This window comes from Candida pseudojiufengensis, assembly GCF_024610245.1.
Source record: "Candida pseudojiufengensis strain CBS 10847 chromosome Unknown scaffold8, whole genome shotgun sequence".
Taxonomy (NCBI): Eukaryota; Fungi; Ascomycota; class Pichiomycetes; order Serinales; family Debaryomycetaceae; genus Lodderomyces; species Lodderomyces pseudojiufengensis.
Genome location: NW_026261526.1, coordinates 730,720 through 749,058, shown reverse-complemented (window position 1 = coordinate 749,058; position 18,339 = coordinate 730,720). Strand labels below are relative to the sequence as shown.

General features: G+C 28.9%; 9 protein-coding genes across 9 annotated transcripts; 6 read left to right on the top strand and 3 right to left on the bottom strand. All coding sequences in view use genetic code 12, as the record gives it.

Annotated features, from left to right (window-relative positions):
* Nucleotides 1-231: 231 nt before the first annotated feature.
* SSY1 (Ssy1p) lies at nt 232-2,733 on the top strand (the record flags this gene model as incomplete). The annotated part of the gene is made up of 1 exon (XM_051756587.1): nt 232-2,733. The coding sequence occupies one exon, from the start codon at nt 232-234 to the stop codon at nt 2,731-2,733; it is 2,502 nt and encodes an 833-aa protein (XP_051615634.1).
* A 243-nt stretch (nt 2,734-2,976) lies between these two features.
* DCK1 (guanine nucleotide exchange factor DCK1) lies at nt 2,977-8,859 on the top strand (the record flags this gene model as incomplete). The annotated part of the gene is made up of 1 exon (XM_051756585.1): nt 2,977-8,859. The coding sequence occupies one exon, from the start codon at nt 2,977-2,979 to the stop codon at nt 8,857-8,859; it is 5,883 nt and encodes a 1,960-aa protein (XP_051615633.1).
* Nucleotides 8,860-9,066: 207 nt separating this feature from the next.
* On the top strand, nt 9,067-9,414 carry ACP12 (acyl carrier protein; the record flags this gene model as incomplete). The annotated part of the gene is made up of 1 exon (XM_051756584.1): nt 9,067-9,414. One exon carries the CDS (start codon nt 9,067-9,069, stop codon nt 9,412-9,414), a length of 348 nt encoding a protein of 115 aa, XP_051615632.1.
* A 312-nt stretch (nt 9,415-9,726) lies between these two features.
* Nucleotides 9,727-10,848, top strand: SDS22 (type 1 protein phosphatase-activating protein; the record flags this gene model as incomplete). The annotated part of the gene is made up of 1 exon (XM_051756583.1): nt 9,727-10,848. One exon carries the CDS (start codon nt 9,727-9,729, stop codon nt 10,846-10,848), a length of 1,122 nt encoding a protein of 373 aa, XP_051615631.1.
* Nucleotides 10,849-10,995: 147 nt separating this feature from the next.
* On the top strand, nt 10,996-11,628 carry HSP21 (Hsp21p; the record flags this gene model as incomplete). The annotated part of the gene is made up of 1 exon (XM_051756582.1): nt 10,996-11,628. The coding sequence occupies one exon, from the start codon at nt 10,996-10,998 to the stop codon at nt 11,626-11,628; it is 633 nt and encodes a 210-aa protein (XP_051615630.1).
* A 173-nt stretch (nt 11,629-11,801) lies between these two features.
* KGF55_001952 (uncharacterized protein) lies at nt 11,802-12,584 on the top strand (the record flags this gene model as incomplete). Its single annotated transcript, XM_051756581.1, has 1 exon — nt 11,802-12,584. One exon carries the CDS (start codon nt 11,802-11,804, stop codon nt 12,582-12,584), a length of 783 nt encoding a protein of 260 aa, XP_051615629.1.
* Nucleotides 12,585-12,645: 61 nt separating this feature from the next.
* Nucleotides 12,646-13,758, bottom strand: GCD7 (translation initiation factor eIF2B subunit beta; the record flags this gene model as incomplete). The annotated part of the gene is made up of 1 exon (XM_051756580.1): nt 12,646-13,758. One exon carries the CDS (start codon nt 13,756-13,758, stop codon nt 12,646-12,648), a length of 1,113 nt encoding a protein of 370 aa, XP_051615628.1.
* Nucleotides 13,759-13,918: 160 nt separating this feature from the next.
* Nucleotides 13,919-14,917, bottom strand: COQ5 (2-hexaprenyl-6-methoxy-1,4-benzoquinone methyltransferase; the record flags this gene model as incomplete). The annotated part of the gene is made up of 1 exon (XM_051756579.1): nt 13,919-14,917. The coding sequence occupies one exon, from the start codon at nt 14,915-14,917 to the stop codon at nt 13,919-13,921; it is 999 nt and encodes a 332-aa protein (XP_051615627.1).
* Nucleotides 14,918-15,204: 287 nt separating this feature from the next.
* Nucleotides 15,205-16,719, bottom strand: CDC19 (pyruvate kinase; the record flags this gene model as incomplete). The annotated part of the gene is made up of 1 exon (XM_051756578.1): nt 15,205-16,719. One exon carries the CDS (start codon nt 16,717-16,719, stop codon nt 15,205-15,207), a length of 1,515 nt encoding a protein of 504 aa, XP_051615626.1.
* Nucleotides 16,720-18,339: the final 1,620 nt, after the last annotated feature.

Below are 18,339 nucleotides of genomic sequence, written 5' to 3'. Positions count from 1 at the left end.
ATAAATCGTGAGTTGATTTTAAATGGGCTTGCTCATAATCAATTTGCAAAGTGTCGTTGCCATTATACTTTTACTCGGCTTCTGACGCATTCTTTTTAGATATGAATATTGTGATATCAATGGATTTTGATATCATAATATATATTTAAAAATCATCGTATTTACTTCTGTGATGTATATTGTTTTTTTTTAGATAACCGCCATTATCAATTATTACAAGTCACTAATGAAATGCCCCACGATATTGATTCAGAGGAATCTGACATATCATTCACAAATGGGTTATTCCCAAGTTTAAACAAAGGGAGGAAACAACTGGATGATGAAAGTATAGAGTCAGGTTCTATAAGTCATTTGAGGGATGTTTTCCGAAATCAAAGTGTAATTGAAACAGACTCATCAATAAAACCACAACAAAGTCTGGTGTCTTTATCCCCAACAACAACATCAAAAGATGACAACTATTCAATTCATTCAAGTATCATCGATGATATGGCAAAAAATTTAACATCTTTAGAAAATGATCGATTCAAATACATACGATCTTATGAAAAATTACTGAAATCGAAAAAGACTCATTTATCGAATCAAAAAATACTACATAATATGAAATCAAATACTGATATACCATTACAAACACTAAATTCAAATGGGTCATCAATTTTTGAACTTTCAAGGTTGAATGATTTCGATAAATTTGTTAAAGAGACATCTATTAATGATCAAATTCAAGGGAGACTATTGCATAAACTACCTAAACATGAACAAGAACAACAAATTTTAAACATAGTTCAAGAACAAGATTTAGGGCAGAGATTTTATGCTGGTAATGAAATCTCAATTGAAGGTAAAAGTAATAAATTAAAAACTCTTTTCAACAATAAATCATCAAAGAAGGAGAAAGAAGAACCTGAATTTGTCACTAATAGCGAAATTAGTGGATTATATTATCCATCAACTGATTCAACCATAAAGAATAATTCACAATATTTACATAGATCATTGAAAATACGACATCTTCAAATGATATCATTAGGTGGAACAATTGGTGTTGGATTGTTCTTAAATTCAGGTAAAGCTATAAATATTGCAGGAGGATTTGGAGCTGTTCTAGCATTTAGTATTGTGGGAGTTGTTGTTTTATTTACTATGATGTCCTTTTGTGAAATGGTGACGTTTGTTTCAGTTATAGATGGAGTTTCAGGATTAAGTTCAAGATTTGTAGATGATGCATTTGGTTTTGCCACTGGCTGGGTTTATTTCTTAAGTTTTGCATTTGGGGTAGCGGGAGAGATAGTGGCTGGAGTAATTATGTTATCATACTGGCCATATTTGAATACTACAACAAATAGAGGTTCAACAACAGGGTTTGTTACCTTATTTTTATCTTCAATTCTAGCGAGCAATTTGATTGATGTGAGAGTGTTTGGGGAGATAGAATATATTTCAAGTTTGATAAAACTACTCTGGGCAGTAGTTATGATGTTTTTTATGATTTTATTAAATAGAGGAGTAATTGGTGGTGGTCCAGTTCTAGGGTTTCGATATTGGGATAAACTGAAATCAGATTTTGAAAATAATATTATTTTTGGATTATTTAGACCTACTTTTAATTTATATGATAGTGGAACAAACCCACCAACTGAAGGGATTGGTGGTAATACAGGTCGATTTTTATCATTATTAACTGCAATTTTGGTGGTTTGCTATGCATATAGTGGTACAGAAATTGTATGTATCGCTGCATGTGAAGCTAAAAATCCAAGAAAAGCTTTACCATCAGCTACAAAAAGAGTATTTTGGAGAATTGTAATATTTTATTGTTTATCTGCATTTTTAGTAACATTAAATGTTTATGCTGGAGATCCAAGATTACTTAGATACTTACTGGGTAAAACTGGTATTGATAAATCTGAATTTGCTACTAATATTGCTATTCAATCAGTTGGTGGTGCACATTGCGCACAGGATTCAGAAGTATTTGCTGGTTATGGAAGTGGAGCTCAAAGTGCATGGATTGTAGCATTACAAAGTGCTGGATTATGCCGATTGAGTAATGCAACTAATGTATTTTTAGTATTTTTTGCAGTGAGTTGTGGTAATGCTCAATTATATGTCAGTTCAAGAACAGTTTATGCCTTGGCTTTACAAGGAAAAGCTCCTAAATTTTTAACTTATTGCAATAAACATGGTATACCATATAATGCAGTATTATTAGCTGGATCTTTTGGATTATTATCTTATACATGTGTTTCCGAATCAGCAACAGTTGTATTTCAAAATTTAAATAGTGTCATTGCATCATCAGGTATATTTGTTTGGTTTGCAATGTGTTTAACCTTTATTAGATTTTATTTTGGTTTGAAAAGAAGACCAGATATTTTAAAAAGAACAGATAAATCTTATCCTTACAAGTCATTTGGCCAACCCTATAGTGCAATTGTTGGAATGTTATTAACTGCATTCATAATGTTAAGTATGGGGTTTGTTGTATTTTTAAAACATGAATGGAATACTATGTTTTTCTTTTCTAGTTATGGACCACTAATGACATTTGCTGTTTTATATATAGGTTATAGAATGGTGAAGGGTTCAACCATACCAAGTTTGGATAAATTAGATTTTGATAGTGGAAGAACAGAGATGGATGCAGTTATATGGGACGGTGGAAACGAATATAATAGAAAGAGTTTGAAAGAGGTTCTTTGGAAATGGATTTCATTTTTGGCATGATTAATAGAATTTTTTAATATACTTGTAATATAAGTAAAACTTGTGTAGCCGTTTGAAAACGTTGATATAATAATAATAATTTTCGTCTAAAAATAAGATGTGTACCTGAATTTGTCCATTTTAGGAAATCTAATTAATTGAAAAATTTAGACGAGAAAATAAAAATAAATTGATCTAATCTTGATCTGAAACAAAATATTACAAGTTACAATTTTTCATTGATCAATCTCCAATTCAACAACAATGCCTTGGACTTCAACTGAATCATTTTTAAAAGGTAAAATTATCAAACCTTTCTTACCAAATGAGAAACATCCAAACTTGAGAAATCCTCATTTTCAACATTTATACCCAGGGGATCAAGTGTTAATTTTTGAAATTAAAGATTCAAAATGGGCAAGAGGTTATGTTTTTAAAAAACCCATGCCACATGATTATGTTGCTGCTTCTTTTAGTTTAAATGATTTACCAGTTCGAAAGGAAGAGATTTTAATTTTTCCATTAAAATATGTTAAAATCACCGATGAAATTCCATTTCCAAAATTACAGATTAATCAAGATTTCAACAACATTGTCGATTCTAATCAAATACCTTCAATCAAACAATCTGAATTGAATTATCAAGAAGCAACTGATGGAAATGCTCAAGGCAATACAGAAGTTACCTCATTACCAATTCCATCATTACCAATCAATTTAGATGAAAATGAAAATTTATATGATGAAATTAAATTTTCCTTAGAATTATTGACCTCACAAATTTTTGCATTGTATTCCATGGGTGAATTCAAATTATTCAATAAATTGTCATCCATTTACCTTGATTTATATGAAACTAGAACAAAATTAATGTATGATTTATTAACAAAAGAGGAAACTCAAATTGCAAGGGAAAGTGCCAACTTTTTATTAAATAAGATTTCCAAAAAATTGGCCTCAAAATCTGCTAGAATGAGTTCTGAATCTCATGATTTGGAAAATGAAGGTAATGATGTTGCTGGTTATAAATCTATCTTATCAAGAGATTCAAATACTGGTACATTATTAAATTTAAAGAATTCTACCCCATCAAGAATCGCTTTGAATAGTGAATGTGAAGCTTTGGTTCCAAAATTCCCGATTAATGCTCACAATAATGCATATTCATATTCATTAAAGCCACCACCAAACAAAAAATTTAATCATGAACCTCCGTCACATATTTTGGTTGATTTTAGATCTGTTTCAGGATCATCTGGTTATTCCCCTCCTGGATTTGCAGGTACAACTGCTTATATGTATTTGAGAAATTCTAAAAAGAGATTAACTGAAGCATTTGCCGTTCATACTGATTCAGTTGATGATTTAGTTCATGTTGAAAAAATTAGTGCTGCAATGTTTAGAAATGTTCCAGCAACTGAAATTATTAATAATAGAGTTTATTTAGTTGCAGTTCTAACGGAGGAAATTGATTTGAACTTGAAATCAAATAATCAAATACCAACTTTAAAAAGAGTTAAAAAAGGAATTGCAGCTGGTGTTGCTGATATTACTAGAATTTTTTCACAAAATGAAGGTTCATTAACCTCAGGAGAAGCTCATAATTTTTCAATTAAATTATTTGGATCGTATTTACCGAAAAAGGGAACAACAAGAGGGACTTCTGATAAAACTGCTGAAAATAATGGTTGGGGTGAATTAGTTGATAGAATTATTGCTGGTTCAAGTCATGGAGTTGCAATTAATCCAAGAGCAGAAAAATTAGTTGTTACAGTTAAAGAATTTAAACATCAATTTAATGGAACTTCGAGCGATCAAATTTCATTAACTGCTCCAATAGCAAGAATTAAACCAATATTTTATGATCCATTAGCAGAAAATTATGAAAGGATTTATTTGAAAATGGGGAAAGTTGTATTGTTAAACAATAATTTGAGGGAAGATTTATTAACATTTGAAGTCAGCACACCTAACAATGATTTGATTACATTTGCAAAAGCTTCAAATCAACAAGAAAAGAGGTATTGGCAATTTATTTCAGTTTTTCCAGGAGAAGTCATTGGAGAGATTATTAAAGTTAATAATGTTGCAATGAAAAATAAAAAAATAGCCGTGGAAGATCATATTATATTGAGTCTTTTCCTTAATGGTACATTAATTGGAGAAGGTAAATTATTGTACAAATCTGGAAATAGATTAGTTGAATTCAATAAAAGAAAAACTCATACAATTGAAATTAAATCATCTGGACAGAACATTCCAGTCGCACATATTGAGTTAAGCACAGAATATGTTGGTAAGATTTATAATTCTGATGTTTCTATTGATAATCTTTTTAAATATGAAAGTTTGTTTAATCAAGGTATAAATGGGGTAAACTCATTGTCGAATTCATTAAATGCTTTTACAAAATTGGATATATCACAATTAGTTAAATATTTTCCAGAATTATTAACTTCATTATATGGTATTGTTGACATTTCAAATCATGAAACTGGAAATGAAATTGAGATTTTGAAAGATAATACATTTAAAGCAATTATTCATTTATTAGATACATTGTTTGGAAAACAAGATCAATATTTACATTTAGTTGACGATTTTTTATCAAAATTTAAAAGACTGGACGTTGTTGGTATATTTTTATTAGACAAATTGACTGAAGTTTTCGCTAATGCCAATGTCAATTGGAATTCGTTATCTAGATCAGTCTGTAGAACTATGGCAATATTAATGAGATTGGCGATAGGATCAATAAACTCAAACAATCACAGAGATGCTTATTTCCAATCTTTGAATAGTTTGTTTAAAGCTGTTGCTTATTTCCTTTCAGTTGAATCTGTTGGATTAATTGATGATCAAGTTTTGATTTTAGATATTATTGACTATGTGTTTGCTTTCCGTACAAATATGGAGGATTCTAAAATTTTACAATTAATGATTACTTTTATAAATTCATTGGGAGTTAGAGGAACTGGTGCTGACGAATTGAATTATGATGGATCAGCTAAGAGTAAAAGTAAAGATCATAAATTAGTTATTAGCAAGTTGTTGTTGATATTAAGATTATTACATACATCATTAGTTGATAATAAGGAAACTAGAAGCATTTTAATTTCAATGTCAGTTCAATGGGTCATGGAAGTATTCTTGGGTCCAACAGATGTTGAAGCAACAAGATTGGGTTGTAGTATCATTAATTCAGTTTGTACAATCATGTGGGAAAGAATTATACCATATAAAGATGAAGACGAAATAGAATTATGTTATTCGTTGGCTAAATTCTTACCACCGCTCTCAAGAACTTTTATTAAATACAATAAATTCACAAGAGGTAATGAGTTTTTCAAACCAAAGAGAAATTTCACTCAATTGTTTCCTGTCACATATCCTTTCAACACTTTTACAATTGATCAAGTTGTTAATGATGAAGTTATGGTTGAAGTTTTGGTTGAATTAGCTGTTTGTTTTAGTTTTGTTGCAAGAGTTGGTAAAGAAGCTGCAGGTAATGAAGGATATGATAAAATTTTAAACACTACTTTGAAAAATGATTATTTTGATCCTGAAAAATATTTAGCTAATAATTTTCAAACAGAAGATTTATTAACAGTTATATCTGGTATTAAATATATAAGACAAGGTAAGTATTTCCCAGAAGATAAATGGTTGTCTTTATATTCGGTTATTATTGATGGATGTCTTTGTGCATTGGAATTAATTAGACCTTTGATTTTAACCTATCAATTACCTCCTATTGAGCAAGCAGAAGCTTTTGATAGAATACTTTGGGGAAATTATCTTAAAACTTTAATGAAGTTAGCAGTATTGCCTGTTGTTGCTGTTGAACATTTGTCTACTGTACCCAAAAAAGCATGTGCTGCTATCACTAATGATGTTAGAAATAGAGCAGCTTACTTAATCAACGAGGCTTGGGATTCATTAGCTTGGGAATCAACAGAAGAAGATGTTATTAGATTTAGTTTAAATAAATTTGGTGGATACCAAGTTGAATTTATTAATGAAGAGTTTGGTATAATTCCTGAATTAATGATATTTGGTTTACAAAGAAATGTTGAATGTCAATCTGTAGCTGTTAAAATATTATGGTCAATAATTATATCAGAATACATTTTGAGTGATAATCTTAAAGAAGTAGAGAAACAATGTTTACTTGGTCTTTATGATATTTATCAAAAAGTTGGTTATAATCCAAGTAAAGAAGATATGGATAATTTCCTTGAAAGATTAAAAGCAACGATAAGGTTAGATAGAGAGGATGAAGCTTTTAATGTCATATATGGATTTATCAAAAGTATTACTGCATTCTGTTCTACTTTATCTTATTATGCAAGTGTTCCAGTTGGACCAGAATTCGATGAAGATAGAGCCTTTCACAATGTTAAATTACGTGCTCAAATCAAAACAGCTGGTAAACCAGAATTGTTCAACTCATTTATCAATGCAATGTATGAGTATAACATTAGTAAAAATGATTTTGTTCAAGGTGCTTTGAGTTTAGAATTGATTGCTTCAACTTATGAATGGGATCATAATAAAATAGTACCTGCAAGTTATAAACCAAAATTCCCAGAACAAACATCATTCGAAAGAAAAGAAATTTTATATAAAATGATTGCAAATAATTTTGTAAAAGGTAATAGTTTGGAAAAAGCTGCTGATACATTCAATGAATTATTAGATTCATACAATGAACATACTTATGATTTGAAAAGTTTTGCTTATGTTCATAATAAATTATCTCAATTATATTTGGACTTAGAATCTTCAGATAAATTAGAACCTTCATATTTTAGGGTTGAAGCTATTGGTACAGGATTTCCAATGTATATGAGAGTAATTTCACAAATATATCAAGGATTACCATTTGAACATATTACTTCAGTTCATGAAAGATTATTAAAAGTATTTCCTGGTGCAATTATAGTTAGTGATGATAGTGAAGCTCAAAAATTAAAAGAAGAAGGTGGTATTGGAAGATTTCTTTATGTTAAAGCAGTTGAACCAGTTTTTGAATTTTCAGACAAATTATTTAATACAACTTTAGGTGTTCGTCAATATGCAAGAAATAAAGATTTAAGATTTTTTACAAGTTTGAAAAAAATCCCTGGATCAACATCAGTATTTGATTTATGGACAGAACAAACTACTTATGAAGCATGGTTGTCATTTCCAACTTTAATGAATAGATCTTTTATCAAAGGATCAACAACTATCAGATTATCACCAATAGACAATGCTATACGAACAGTTACAAAGAGAAATGATGATTTAATTACATTAGAGAATTTAATCAATGTTGCAATTAAAGATAAAACTGATTATTCTGAATACTTTAATGATTTATCTAGACAATTAAGTGGAACTGTTGATGCTCCAGTGAATGGTGGTGTAAATCAATATAGATTATTTTTTACAGATTCAAAATATCAAGATACCGAAGAAGATCACAATAAAGCCAAATTATTATCTAAAGCATTCAAGGATTTAGCAATTATTTTAAATCGTTGTTTGATATTACATGGTAAATTAGTTCCAACCCAAATGAAAGTAGCACATACAGCATTATTAGAATTGTTTCATAAAAATTTTGCAATTGAAATTGAATCTTTGAGATTAACAACTGAGGATGCTCCACCAAGTCAAGTAGCACCAGCTTCAAGAGTATCAATTTTCCAAGATAAAAGATCAAATTCTTCAATGTTTGATAAATCTTCAGCAAGTAATTACAATTATGCCCAATCTCAAAGAACCGCATCAATTAATGGTTCTTCAATTGCAGGTGGTATTGGTTCAACCATTTCTACAACAACAGCAAGATTATTTAGATCAAACACTAATTCATCAACAGGTTCAAATAAATCAAATAATGCAAGGTCAGAAAATGGAAATAGTAGTAGATTCACTTCGAGTGGATTTTCAAATGGTACTACCAACAATTATAACAACAATAGTAGTAACACTAGTGCTCATAATGGATCAATGCAATATAGTGTAGGTGGTAATTCTCAATTTACAAATTTGAACCATCAAAGAAGTATGCTTGAAGGTAGCAATGGACATAGCGGTAACAAAAAATCAAAACCCTCAGGTATTCTGAAATCTACTGCGGTAAACGGTACATGGTAGTTAAATAGATTTATATATAAAATGAACGTTTAGTAATTTTTAGACTCGAAAGTGAAACACTTCTAATTTGTATGATATTTAAATAGCACTTGGTAGTTTTGAATATTACGTAATATCCTATAGTATTACTCAAAATATTTGAGAAGTTGGTTTTTTTATGATAAATCCATCAAATATACATCTACATTGATACATTCAACTTGAAAAATGTTTAGATTCACAGCAAGACCATTGATTCGTTCAATTAAAATTTCACAACCTATAACAAGATCAATCACTCCAATACGTTTTTATGTATCACCACCAATCACAAGAGATGAAATAATTAATAGAGCTTTTGAAGCATTAAAAACAGTAGGTTCGATTCAAGAATCTAATATTACTTTAGATAGTTCATTTCAAAAGGATTTAGGATTAGATTCATTAGATACCGTTGAAGCCTTAGTTGCATTGGAAGAAGAATTTGATTTAGAAATTCCAGATAAAATTGCTGATGATATCAAAACTGTTGGTGAAGCTGTTGATTACATAGTAAAGGAAGAACAAAAAGAATAAATGTAAGACTATGAGAATGTTGAATGTTGGATGGAAGAAATCTCGACCGTCACTTGTCTAGACAATTATACGTTATCGCCGTCTTGTAATGTAAATATATAATATTATTATTCAAAGAAGTTTTAGAAGAGCCTTCCGGCTTATCTGTAGTTCTTTCACTCTTAATAATCTATCAGCAAACCTGAATGTGTACCGAATTTTAATGATTTTAGTTGTTATAAAGCATTAAGAATCTCACGGAATTATTTAAAATATCTGGGAATTATACTAGAGTAAAAGGCAAACTCTATACTTTATAGGAAATATAGAACAATGACAATTTCACAAGATCAAGAAAGTAAACCTGATGAGCTCAATCAGGTCGAGCCAGTTCATGATTCAAAGTTAGTGGATGACTCACACACTGAAGATGAGGAACAAGATGATGATGAGGAGGAACAAGAAGGCAATCAAGAGCAAGACAATGGTGCAATTCAATATCCAGGAACAGTTTTGCCAGATAATAATCAACAAGAAATTGACGCAGATGTGAATTTGATTGCCGATTTGGATCCTGATACCGAATACATTGATTTAGTACATTTGAAAATATCATCTTTAGAGGATTTAGATTTAGCAAGGTTTAAGAAATTAGAATCGTTGTGTTTGAGACAAAATTTAATCACATCTATGGTCGGTGTAAAAGACATTTCAAATACATTAGAGGAATTGGATTTCTATGATAATAGAATAAATCATATTTCAAGTTCTATTCAACATTTAGTCAACCTTACAAATCTTGATTTGTCATTTAATAAAATAAAAAATATTAAAAATTTAGAAACATTGACTAATTTAACTAATTTATATTTTGTAGCAAACAAAATCAAAGAAATCAAGAATTTGAATACCTTGACTAAAATCACAAATCTTGAGTTAGGTGGAAACAAAATTGAGAAAATTGAAAATCTAGATAATTTAATCAATATTACTCAACTTTGGTTAGGTAAAAATAGGATCTATAAATTAGAAAATTTAACTCCATTAGTTAATCTTAGGGTGTTATCAATTCAATCAAATAGAATTACTAAAATAGAAGGTTTAGAAAATTGTAAAAAATTGGAAGAATTATATTTATCACATAATGGGATCTCCAACATAGAAAATTTGAATGAAAATGTGAATTTGCAAGTTTTAGATCTAACTTCGAATAAGCTAACCAAATTATCAGATTTAAAACAATTAACTAAATTAACTGATTTTTGGTGTTCATATAATCAAATATCTAGTTTTGAAAATATTGGTGAACAATTGGGGAAATTACCTGATTTAGAATGTGTTTATTTTGAAGGTAACCCTGTTCAAACAGAAAATCCAAGTGCATACAGAAGAAAGTTAAAATTATATTTGGGTCCATCTTTAAATAAAATAGATGCAACTTATATTCACTCATGATCATGCATATCGAAAGAGTGGAGTTTTTTTTTAAATTGCATTTGACAGAAATTTGCATGTAAAAGCAATTCACCTTAAAATATATAAACCATTGAGTTTTACTATCACTTTTATCACACATACAGGTCATTAACGAAGCATACAAAAATGTTTTCACCATGGTACGAACCTTTTGATAATGATGAGGAGGATTTTTTTTCAAAACCAAGAAAATACACTAATTCATTGCCCCATAGAAGAACTCATCCAAAGTTTGGATACCAATTGAAGCGAGGCAATGAAGAAGAGCAAGAGCTGTTAGATGCTCAAGACAAAAGTTTAACTTCAAGACATCATCATCTTCCCGAATTTTGGAATAGAAAATTTCCATATGAAATGTGGGACCATCCATATAAATTTTGGAGTAATTGGGATAGATCAAAACCGGGACAATATTTTTTAGGATTTGATGATAGTTTACATAGTGTTGAGAAGAATGATAAATACTTGGTCAAATTTGAAGAAAAAGGTTTGGACGAAGATAATGTTAAAATTGACTTTAATGAAGAAAGAAATGAATTATTAATTAATGTTAATTTAGACGAATCAACTGATACTTCATCAAGTTTTAAAAATTATCAAAGTACTATAAAATTTAATAAACCTATTAATATAAATGAAATTGAAGCTGAAGTTGATGAAAATGGGGTTGAAATGATTTTGCCTAAAACTCATGCTGATGATGAAAATTATCATCATGTTGAAATTAAAAGAAAAGCAGGCGATGTTCAAAGTTTATAAAATTTTTATAGGATAATTTATGTGAATTGATAATGTCTTATAATACTATTACTGATTTATAGTTTGTGAATTTTTGGCTGCGAAAAAATAACAAATTTTGCAACCACGAAAATAACAAAATTTATGATTTTGCTTTCTCTAATGTATTTTCTATCTTACTACACCTAAGACTCATGTCAAGACGTTTAAGACGTTTCAAGAACAAACTTAATAGTCTTTTTAACAAAAAACATCATTTCAAAAACTATCATAAGCAATCGGGGCATCATTTTTTTAACTCAAAACATCAAAATGATTATTTTAAATCTTCAGAAACAGATCCAAATGAAATGAATGGATTTTTGAAAGATAAATCATTAATCCAATTTCATGAATCATCGGAAAATCAATCTTTTTTTGTTCAAAATAAGGAAAACAAACAATTGGAACCACATTGGGAGGAATTGATTAATCATGATTTAACAATCGATAAAATTTGTAATATTATTGACGAAGAAATTAAAGAAATTGATAAAAGATCATCAAAGAGAATGAAACGAAACTCAAAGTTCAAAGAAAATGTTCCACCAGATCATGGCAAATTTGATGATTCATTTAAAAAGAAGTTTGAAAAAGAAACTGGTCTTAGTTTCCTCAATAAATTGCCGAATGAAAATTCTTACTTCTCAAAATTTAATGATATAATTATCTCCAATCAAGAAAGAAACTCAATTGAGACAATTACAAAAAAGCTTAAACTAGAGCATAAAAAAACCCGCAAACATAGGACTATTAGTGATAATACATTTACACCAATAGAATTTGGTGATCATTGGGAACAATTTTATATTATCAACGATTATCCTTCTACTCCTCAAAGATATAGCTTTTATGAAAGAAGTTATGGTAATGTCAAATTATTGAACACATTAGAGAGAGCTAAAACGTGCAACTATGATCAAATCAGAATCAATTAGATAATTGCTTTAAATTGGCTATGTATTGTTTGTATAATGTATCATGTTTATGATTGGTTTGTTATTCTAGATTATTATCCTCTGTTTTATAATTATCCAAAACGATTCTATAAATAAAAGAAGGAGCAAAACCACCTACATTAGTAATAAAAATATCGATATGTTCAGGCGGTATATAATCATCTAAAGGATTCATTACAACTTCAACATTATCAACCAATTCATGTTCATTATAATTCAAAACTTTTCCTGAATTACCAACTTCAATCAAATCATTTCTTGTAAATGGATATAATGGTGATAATTTATATAATCCAGCTACTGCAAAAACAGGAGTTTTATGTTCTTTTGCACATTCAACAACACTTGCAACTCCACTTGATGATAAACATCCCCCATTTAAAAATACGGCATTAGTACCCAATATGACTTTCCCAACTCTTGACATAACAGCATAAGTAGTTGTATCTGGAATTAAAATAGTTTCAATATTATTTTCAGCTAATTTTTTTGCAAAATTTTGTGCTTGTTTTAAATTATTTGGATAATTTTCAGTAACTAATACAGTAAATTTTCTTTTTGATCTTGCTTTTAATAAAAAATGTAAAACTGTATCTGATGTTGGAGTTGGTGTTAATAATATTTCATTATCATGTATTAAATCCATACTCATTGTTTCTAAATTTTCATTTACTGTTGATATTTCATCAACTAAATCTTTTATACCTTGAATTAATATACTTCTTAATTCACTTGTTTGTTTTTTAGTTGATTGTGATGATGGGATATTTGTTGATTCATTATCTGTATTTGTAGTTAATAAACTAAACATTGAACTCATCATTGGTATATTTGTATAATTTAAATTTGTATTAGTGGTTGTTTGATTTTCTTCATTTGTAGTTTCAATTTCATCACGAATTAAAGCTAAAACTCTTCTTACTATATTTCCAGGTATTACATTTTTTGGATAAGCTTTATCTAGTATAACTCCTACTTTTCTTATAATTTTAATTAAATCATTAATATTTGACCATCTTGCAACTGCTATTACTTTCATCAATAATTGAGATATAGTTAATGCCATTTCTTTATCATCTTGGATTTGATGTCGTTTTAAGGTTGCTACTATTGGATCTAGTAGTACTTGTATCTCAGGCGTTATTATAGACATTGTTGTTCAAATAAGTTGGTGTTAATCAATATACATTTCATGAAAAAAAAATATTATTTGGTTATAAAAAAGTTGCAAAAGATCAAGAAACATTGACTCAGAATTTATCCATGTTTTCTACACTTTTATTAATTATAAATATATACAAAAGAAGTACTATCTAAAGCTTTATACCAATATGAATACTAGCTACACCAAATGTTAAATTTTCATAACCAGGTTCAGGAACATAAAATCCAGCTTTTTCAATCATATTTTTAAAATTTTCTTGATTTGGAAAATTTTGAATACTTTCAACTAAATATTGATAAGATTCTCTATCATTAGCAATTAATTGACCCATTAAAGGTAATAAACTAAACAGATATAATTGATAACCATAATCTAATATTGGATTTTCAACTTTTGAAAATTCTAAACATGCAAATATACCACCTGGTTTTAAAACTCTATAAGCTGTATTTAAACCTTCTTGAATATTTGTAAAATTTCTAATTCCAAAAGCAATAGTATATATATCTTTTGAATTATCTGGAATTTTATCCATAATTTCACCATTTTGAACTAAAAATTCAACTCTTGAAGGATTTTCTTTACTCCATTTAGTTTGTTTATATCTTTTTTCACCTTCTCTTAACATATCAGGATTTATATCAGCTATAGTCATTTTACTTTGAATATCTCCAAATTTTTGTTCCGCATGATCTAATAATCCAAATGCAATATCTCCTGTTCCTCCAGCAACATCTAAAAATTCTAAAGGTTCAGTAGAACTAGGTCTCATACCTGCATCTAATCTATTTATAAAATGTTGTTTCCATAATCTATGTACTCCCATTGACATAACATCATTCATAACATCATAATTTGAAGCAACTGATGAAAATACTCCTCCTACGAGGTTTTCTTTTTCTGATTTATTTACTGTTTTATAACCAAAATGTGTTGTATCTAAGTCTGGATTAGCTTTTGGTGGAGGTGGAGGAGGTGGTGGTGGTGTATGCAAATGTGATTGTTCATGATGTGGTGGTTGAGGTGGTGGTGGAGGAGGAGCAGCTGATGCTGAATAAGACTTAGATAGTATAACTTTGCTTGCAATTGGTTCAATTTGCCTCTTTACTGTTTGAAAAACAGTTTTGGAAATTGAATGATGAAGCATTGAAGGTTGAAGTATAGTTGATAAGATAGGTTATTCGAAAATTCGCAAGTTAATTTTTTTAAGGCACATTTCAATTTAGTTCGAATTTAATTCGAGTTTGTGGTACGCTCGTACAAAAATTTATACAATGAAACAGAGGTTTATATCTATTGTCTAAATGAGTGAATTACTCTTCTATTAAATATATTGATTTGTATACAAACATAAGCTCAGCTTCTGTTTATATATTTTTGCTTTTTTAAAAAATTGTATTCTATTTATTGGAACGTATTTTCTAAACCCAAGTTTTAAGCTTGAACAATTCTAACAGTATTTGAATGACCTGAACCTCTAGTCCAACCTTGTACAGTAACAATTGAATCACCTTTTGAAATAATACCTAAATCAATAGCTTCACTAACTGCCCATCTTAATCTATTTTCAACATCTTCTTGCCAATTAGCTGATTTTTCTTTTGTATAAACAAAAGGATAAACACCTCTATATAAATGAGAATATTTTGCACTTCTTTCATTTCTTGTAACCATTAAAATTGGAACATCTGGTTTATATTTTGAAACTAATCTTGCTGAAAGACCAGATGTTGATAAAACAACTATAGCTTTTGCATCTTGTTCATATGTGGCAGAAACTGCTGCAACAGCACAAGTTTCAGTAGTTGGAGTTGGTTTTTTAGCTAATGATCTTAATTCATTAAATAATTGAGGATAAGCTATAGCTTTTTCAGCAATAAGACAAGTATTATGCATCATTGAAACAGCTTCAAATGGATAATTACCCTTTGCTGTTTCTCCTGATAACATAACACAATCAGCACCATCTAAAATAGCATTACCAACATCTGAAACTTCAGCTCTTGTTGGTCTTGGGTTATAAGTCATTGATTCTAACATTTGAGTAGCACATATAACTGGTTTTGCAGCTAAATTACATTTAGCAATTAATTGTTTTTGAACAACAAATACTTGAGGAGCAGGGATTTCAATACCTAAATCACCTCTTGCAACCATAACACCATCAGTTTCTTGTAAAATTTCATCAAAATTATTTACACCTTGTTCATTTTCAATTTTTGAAATAATTTGAATATCTTTACCAGTTTCTCCTAATACTTTTCTAATATGTTTTATATCATCAGCTGATCTAATAAATGAAGCAAAAATCATATGAATACCATTTTTAACACCGAAATTAATATCATCAACATCCTTTTGTGATAAAGCAGGTAAATCAACATCAGTACCTGGTAAATTAACACCTTTATGAGAACAAATTTTACCAGCATTTAAAGATTTTACTTTCAAAGTACTATCATCTAAAACATCTAATACTTCAAATGATAAAACACCATCATCAACATAAATTAATTTACCTGGTGAAATAACTTTTGTAATATTTTTATAATCAATATACATAGTATCAGCATTTGACTTTAATTTATATGCATCATCAGTTGTAAAAATCATTTCATGATTTGCAGGAATTGGATAATCTTCATCATTAATAGTAGTACCAGTTCTAATTTCTGGACCTTTAGTATCTAAAGCAATAGCTAATGGTCTTCCTTTATAAACTTCTTCTGATTTTTTAGCATTATCAATAACTGATTGATGATATTCATGTGTACCATGACTAAAATTCATTCTAACAATATTTAAACCAGCTTTTCTTAATTTAACTAAAGTTTCAACACTATTAGTTTTTGGACCAATTGTTCCAATAATTGAAGATCTTCTTAAATATTTATGAGGAGTTTGTTTAATATTTAAATTTGATAACCAAGATAATGATGAATGAGACATTTTTGATATAGTTTTTGATTAGTGATTAGTTTGATATAGTAAGATGTTATAAAGTATACAATTGGAAGTTTCAATTGACTTATATGATGTTAAGTAATATATATATAAAATTTTTAATTTTGCTTTAAATTGATAAATTTAATTTTGATTGAAGAGAGTTACAAAACTGCAGATTGTATAGAAAAAAAAAACTCCGTAAAGGAGTGTTCCGTTCAATATTGGCATCGATTTTATAACATTAGAAGTAGAATTAGTTCTTATTATAGGCTTATTTGATTTCATTATCGTATCGACTTGAATAAAATGTCAATATTTGTTAAATGCAGTGAATACGAAATGTAATTTATTATGACTTTTGATTCAATATAATATTTTATTCTATTTACTAGGTTAATCTCATCTCTCTCGTTTTTTAACACGCAATTAAAATTGTTATCTAAATAGACTCAACAAAATATTTATTGAATTGAAGAATTGAAAATATAAATTGTAGAAACTGAAGTGAACTAAAGTATACAACAACTTTTGATCGATATTTGATACAAGTTACAACTTGGTGTAGTGAAAGGGTCCCGATTTAGAGATTTATTAAAGTGATTTATTCAACAGATATTCGGATCGATTCAATGAATTTATGTTTGATGAATTTGCAAGCGTCTCTAGCATGCATAAAACATCGAAGAAACGTGATCCATATCGAAACAAGAAATAGAAACAAATCCAAGTTATTGCATCATAACCATTTTATTCTTAATTTTGAAATCGGCTTTAAAACTTTCTCTCTATAAATTTACGATTTGTGACGGAAATCTGTAAAGACGCGAAAAGTCAAACAGATTTTGTGTCATTACCGCTTCCCCTCTTTTCATTATTTTGTTCATGAAGATTTGTTTCAACATGTCACCATGAACAACATTCAACAAAACTTGGGTTTTGGATTTTGAATGAGTAATAATAAGAATGTCAATCACCTCTTTCGTACGTATTTCCGGTCAATTTCACATTGTATGTGAATCAAAGGTATAATTGTATTTACACTTTGTATAAATCATCTAAACCTCCTCTAACTTCATCATTCCAATACCAGTGAATTATGGAAATTGAGTTTTAGAACAATAGATTAAAAACAAGGAGACTAAGACATATCTGGAGGAATCTAATCAGGTCAAATCACAACTTTGATCATTATGTTGATCTACACACATGATTAGTTTTTAACCATGAAATAAATCCACCTCAGTTCATAAGCATTCTAGTTCAAAGGACAACCCCATGTAACTTCTATCATTAATCATTAGTCTTACCTGTTCAATGTCTATCTGCAGTGTCTATCTGTACCAAAATCCAGGGTCTTTTTATGAGAAGTATTTAACAAAAGAATTTAAATTTGCATTAATTTTACGACTGCGAATTTGGCAACAATTTCGATTTACATTTGTAAACTCAACTAACTAGAGATGTATGAATTCATCATATAACAACTATTTAAACCAAAACATATTCAAGCAGAGAAAAGGAGATTCCAAAGGAGAAAAGTTTACTAAACTTGCAACTATTTCTCAAATCAAAAGACGTTAATACTTATTCCATAATTCATCGCATTTCATCAAGTCTTTTATA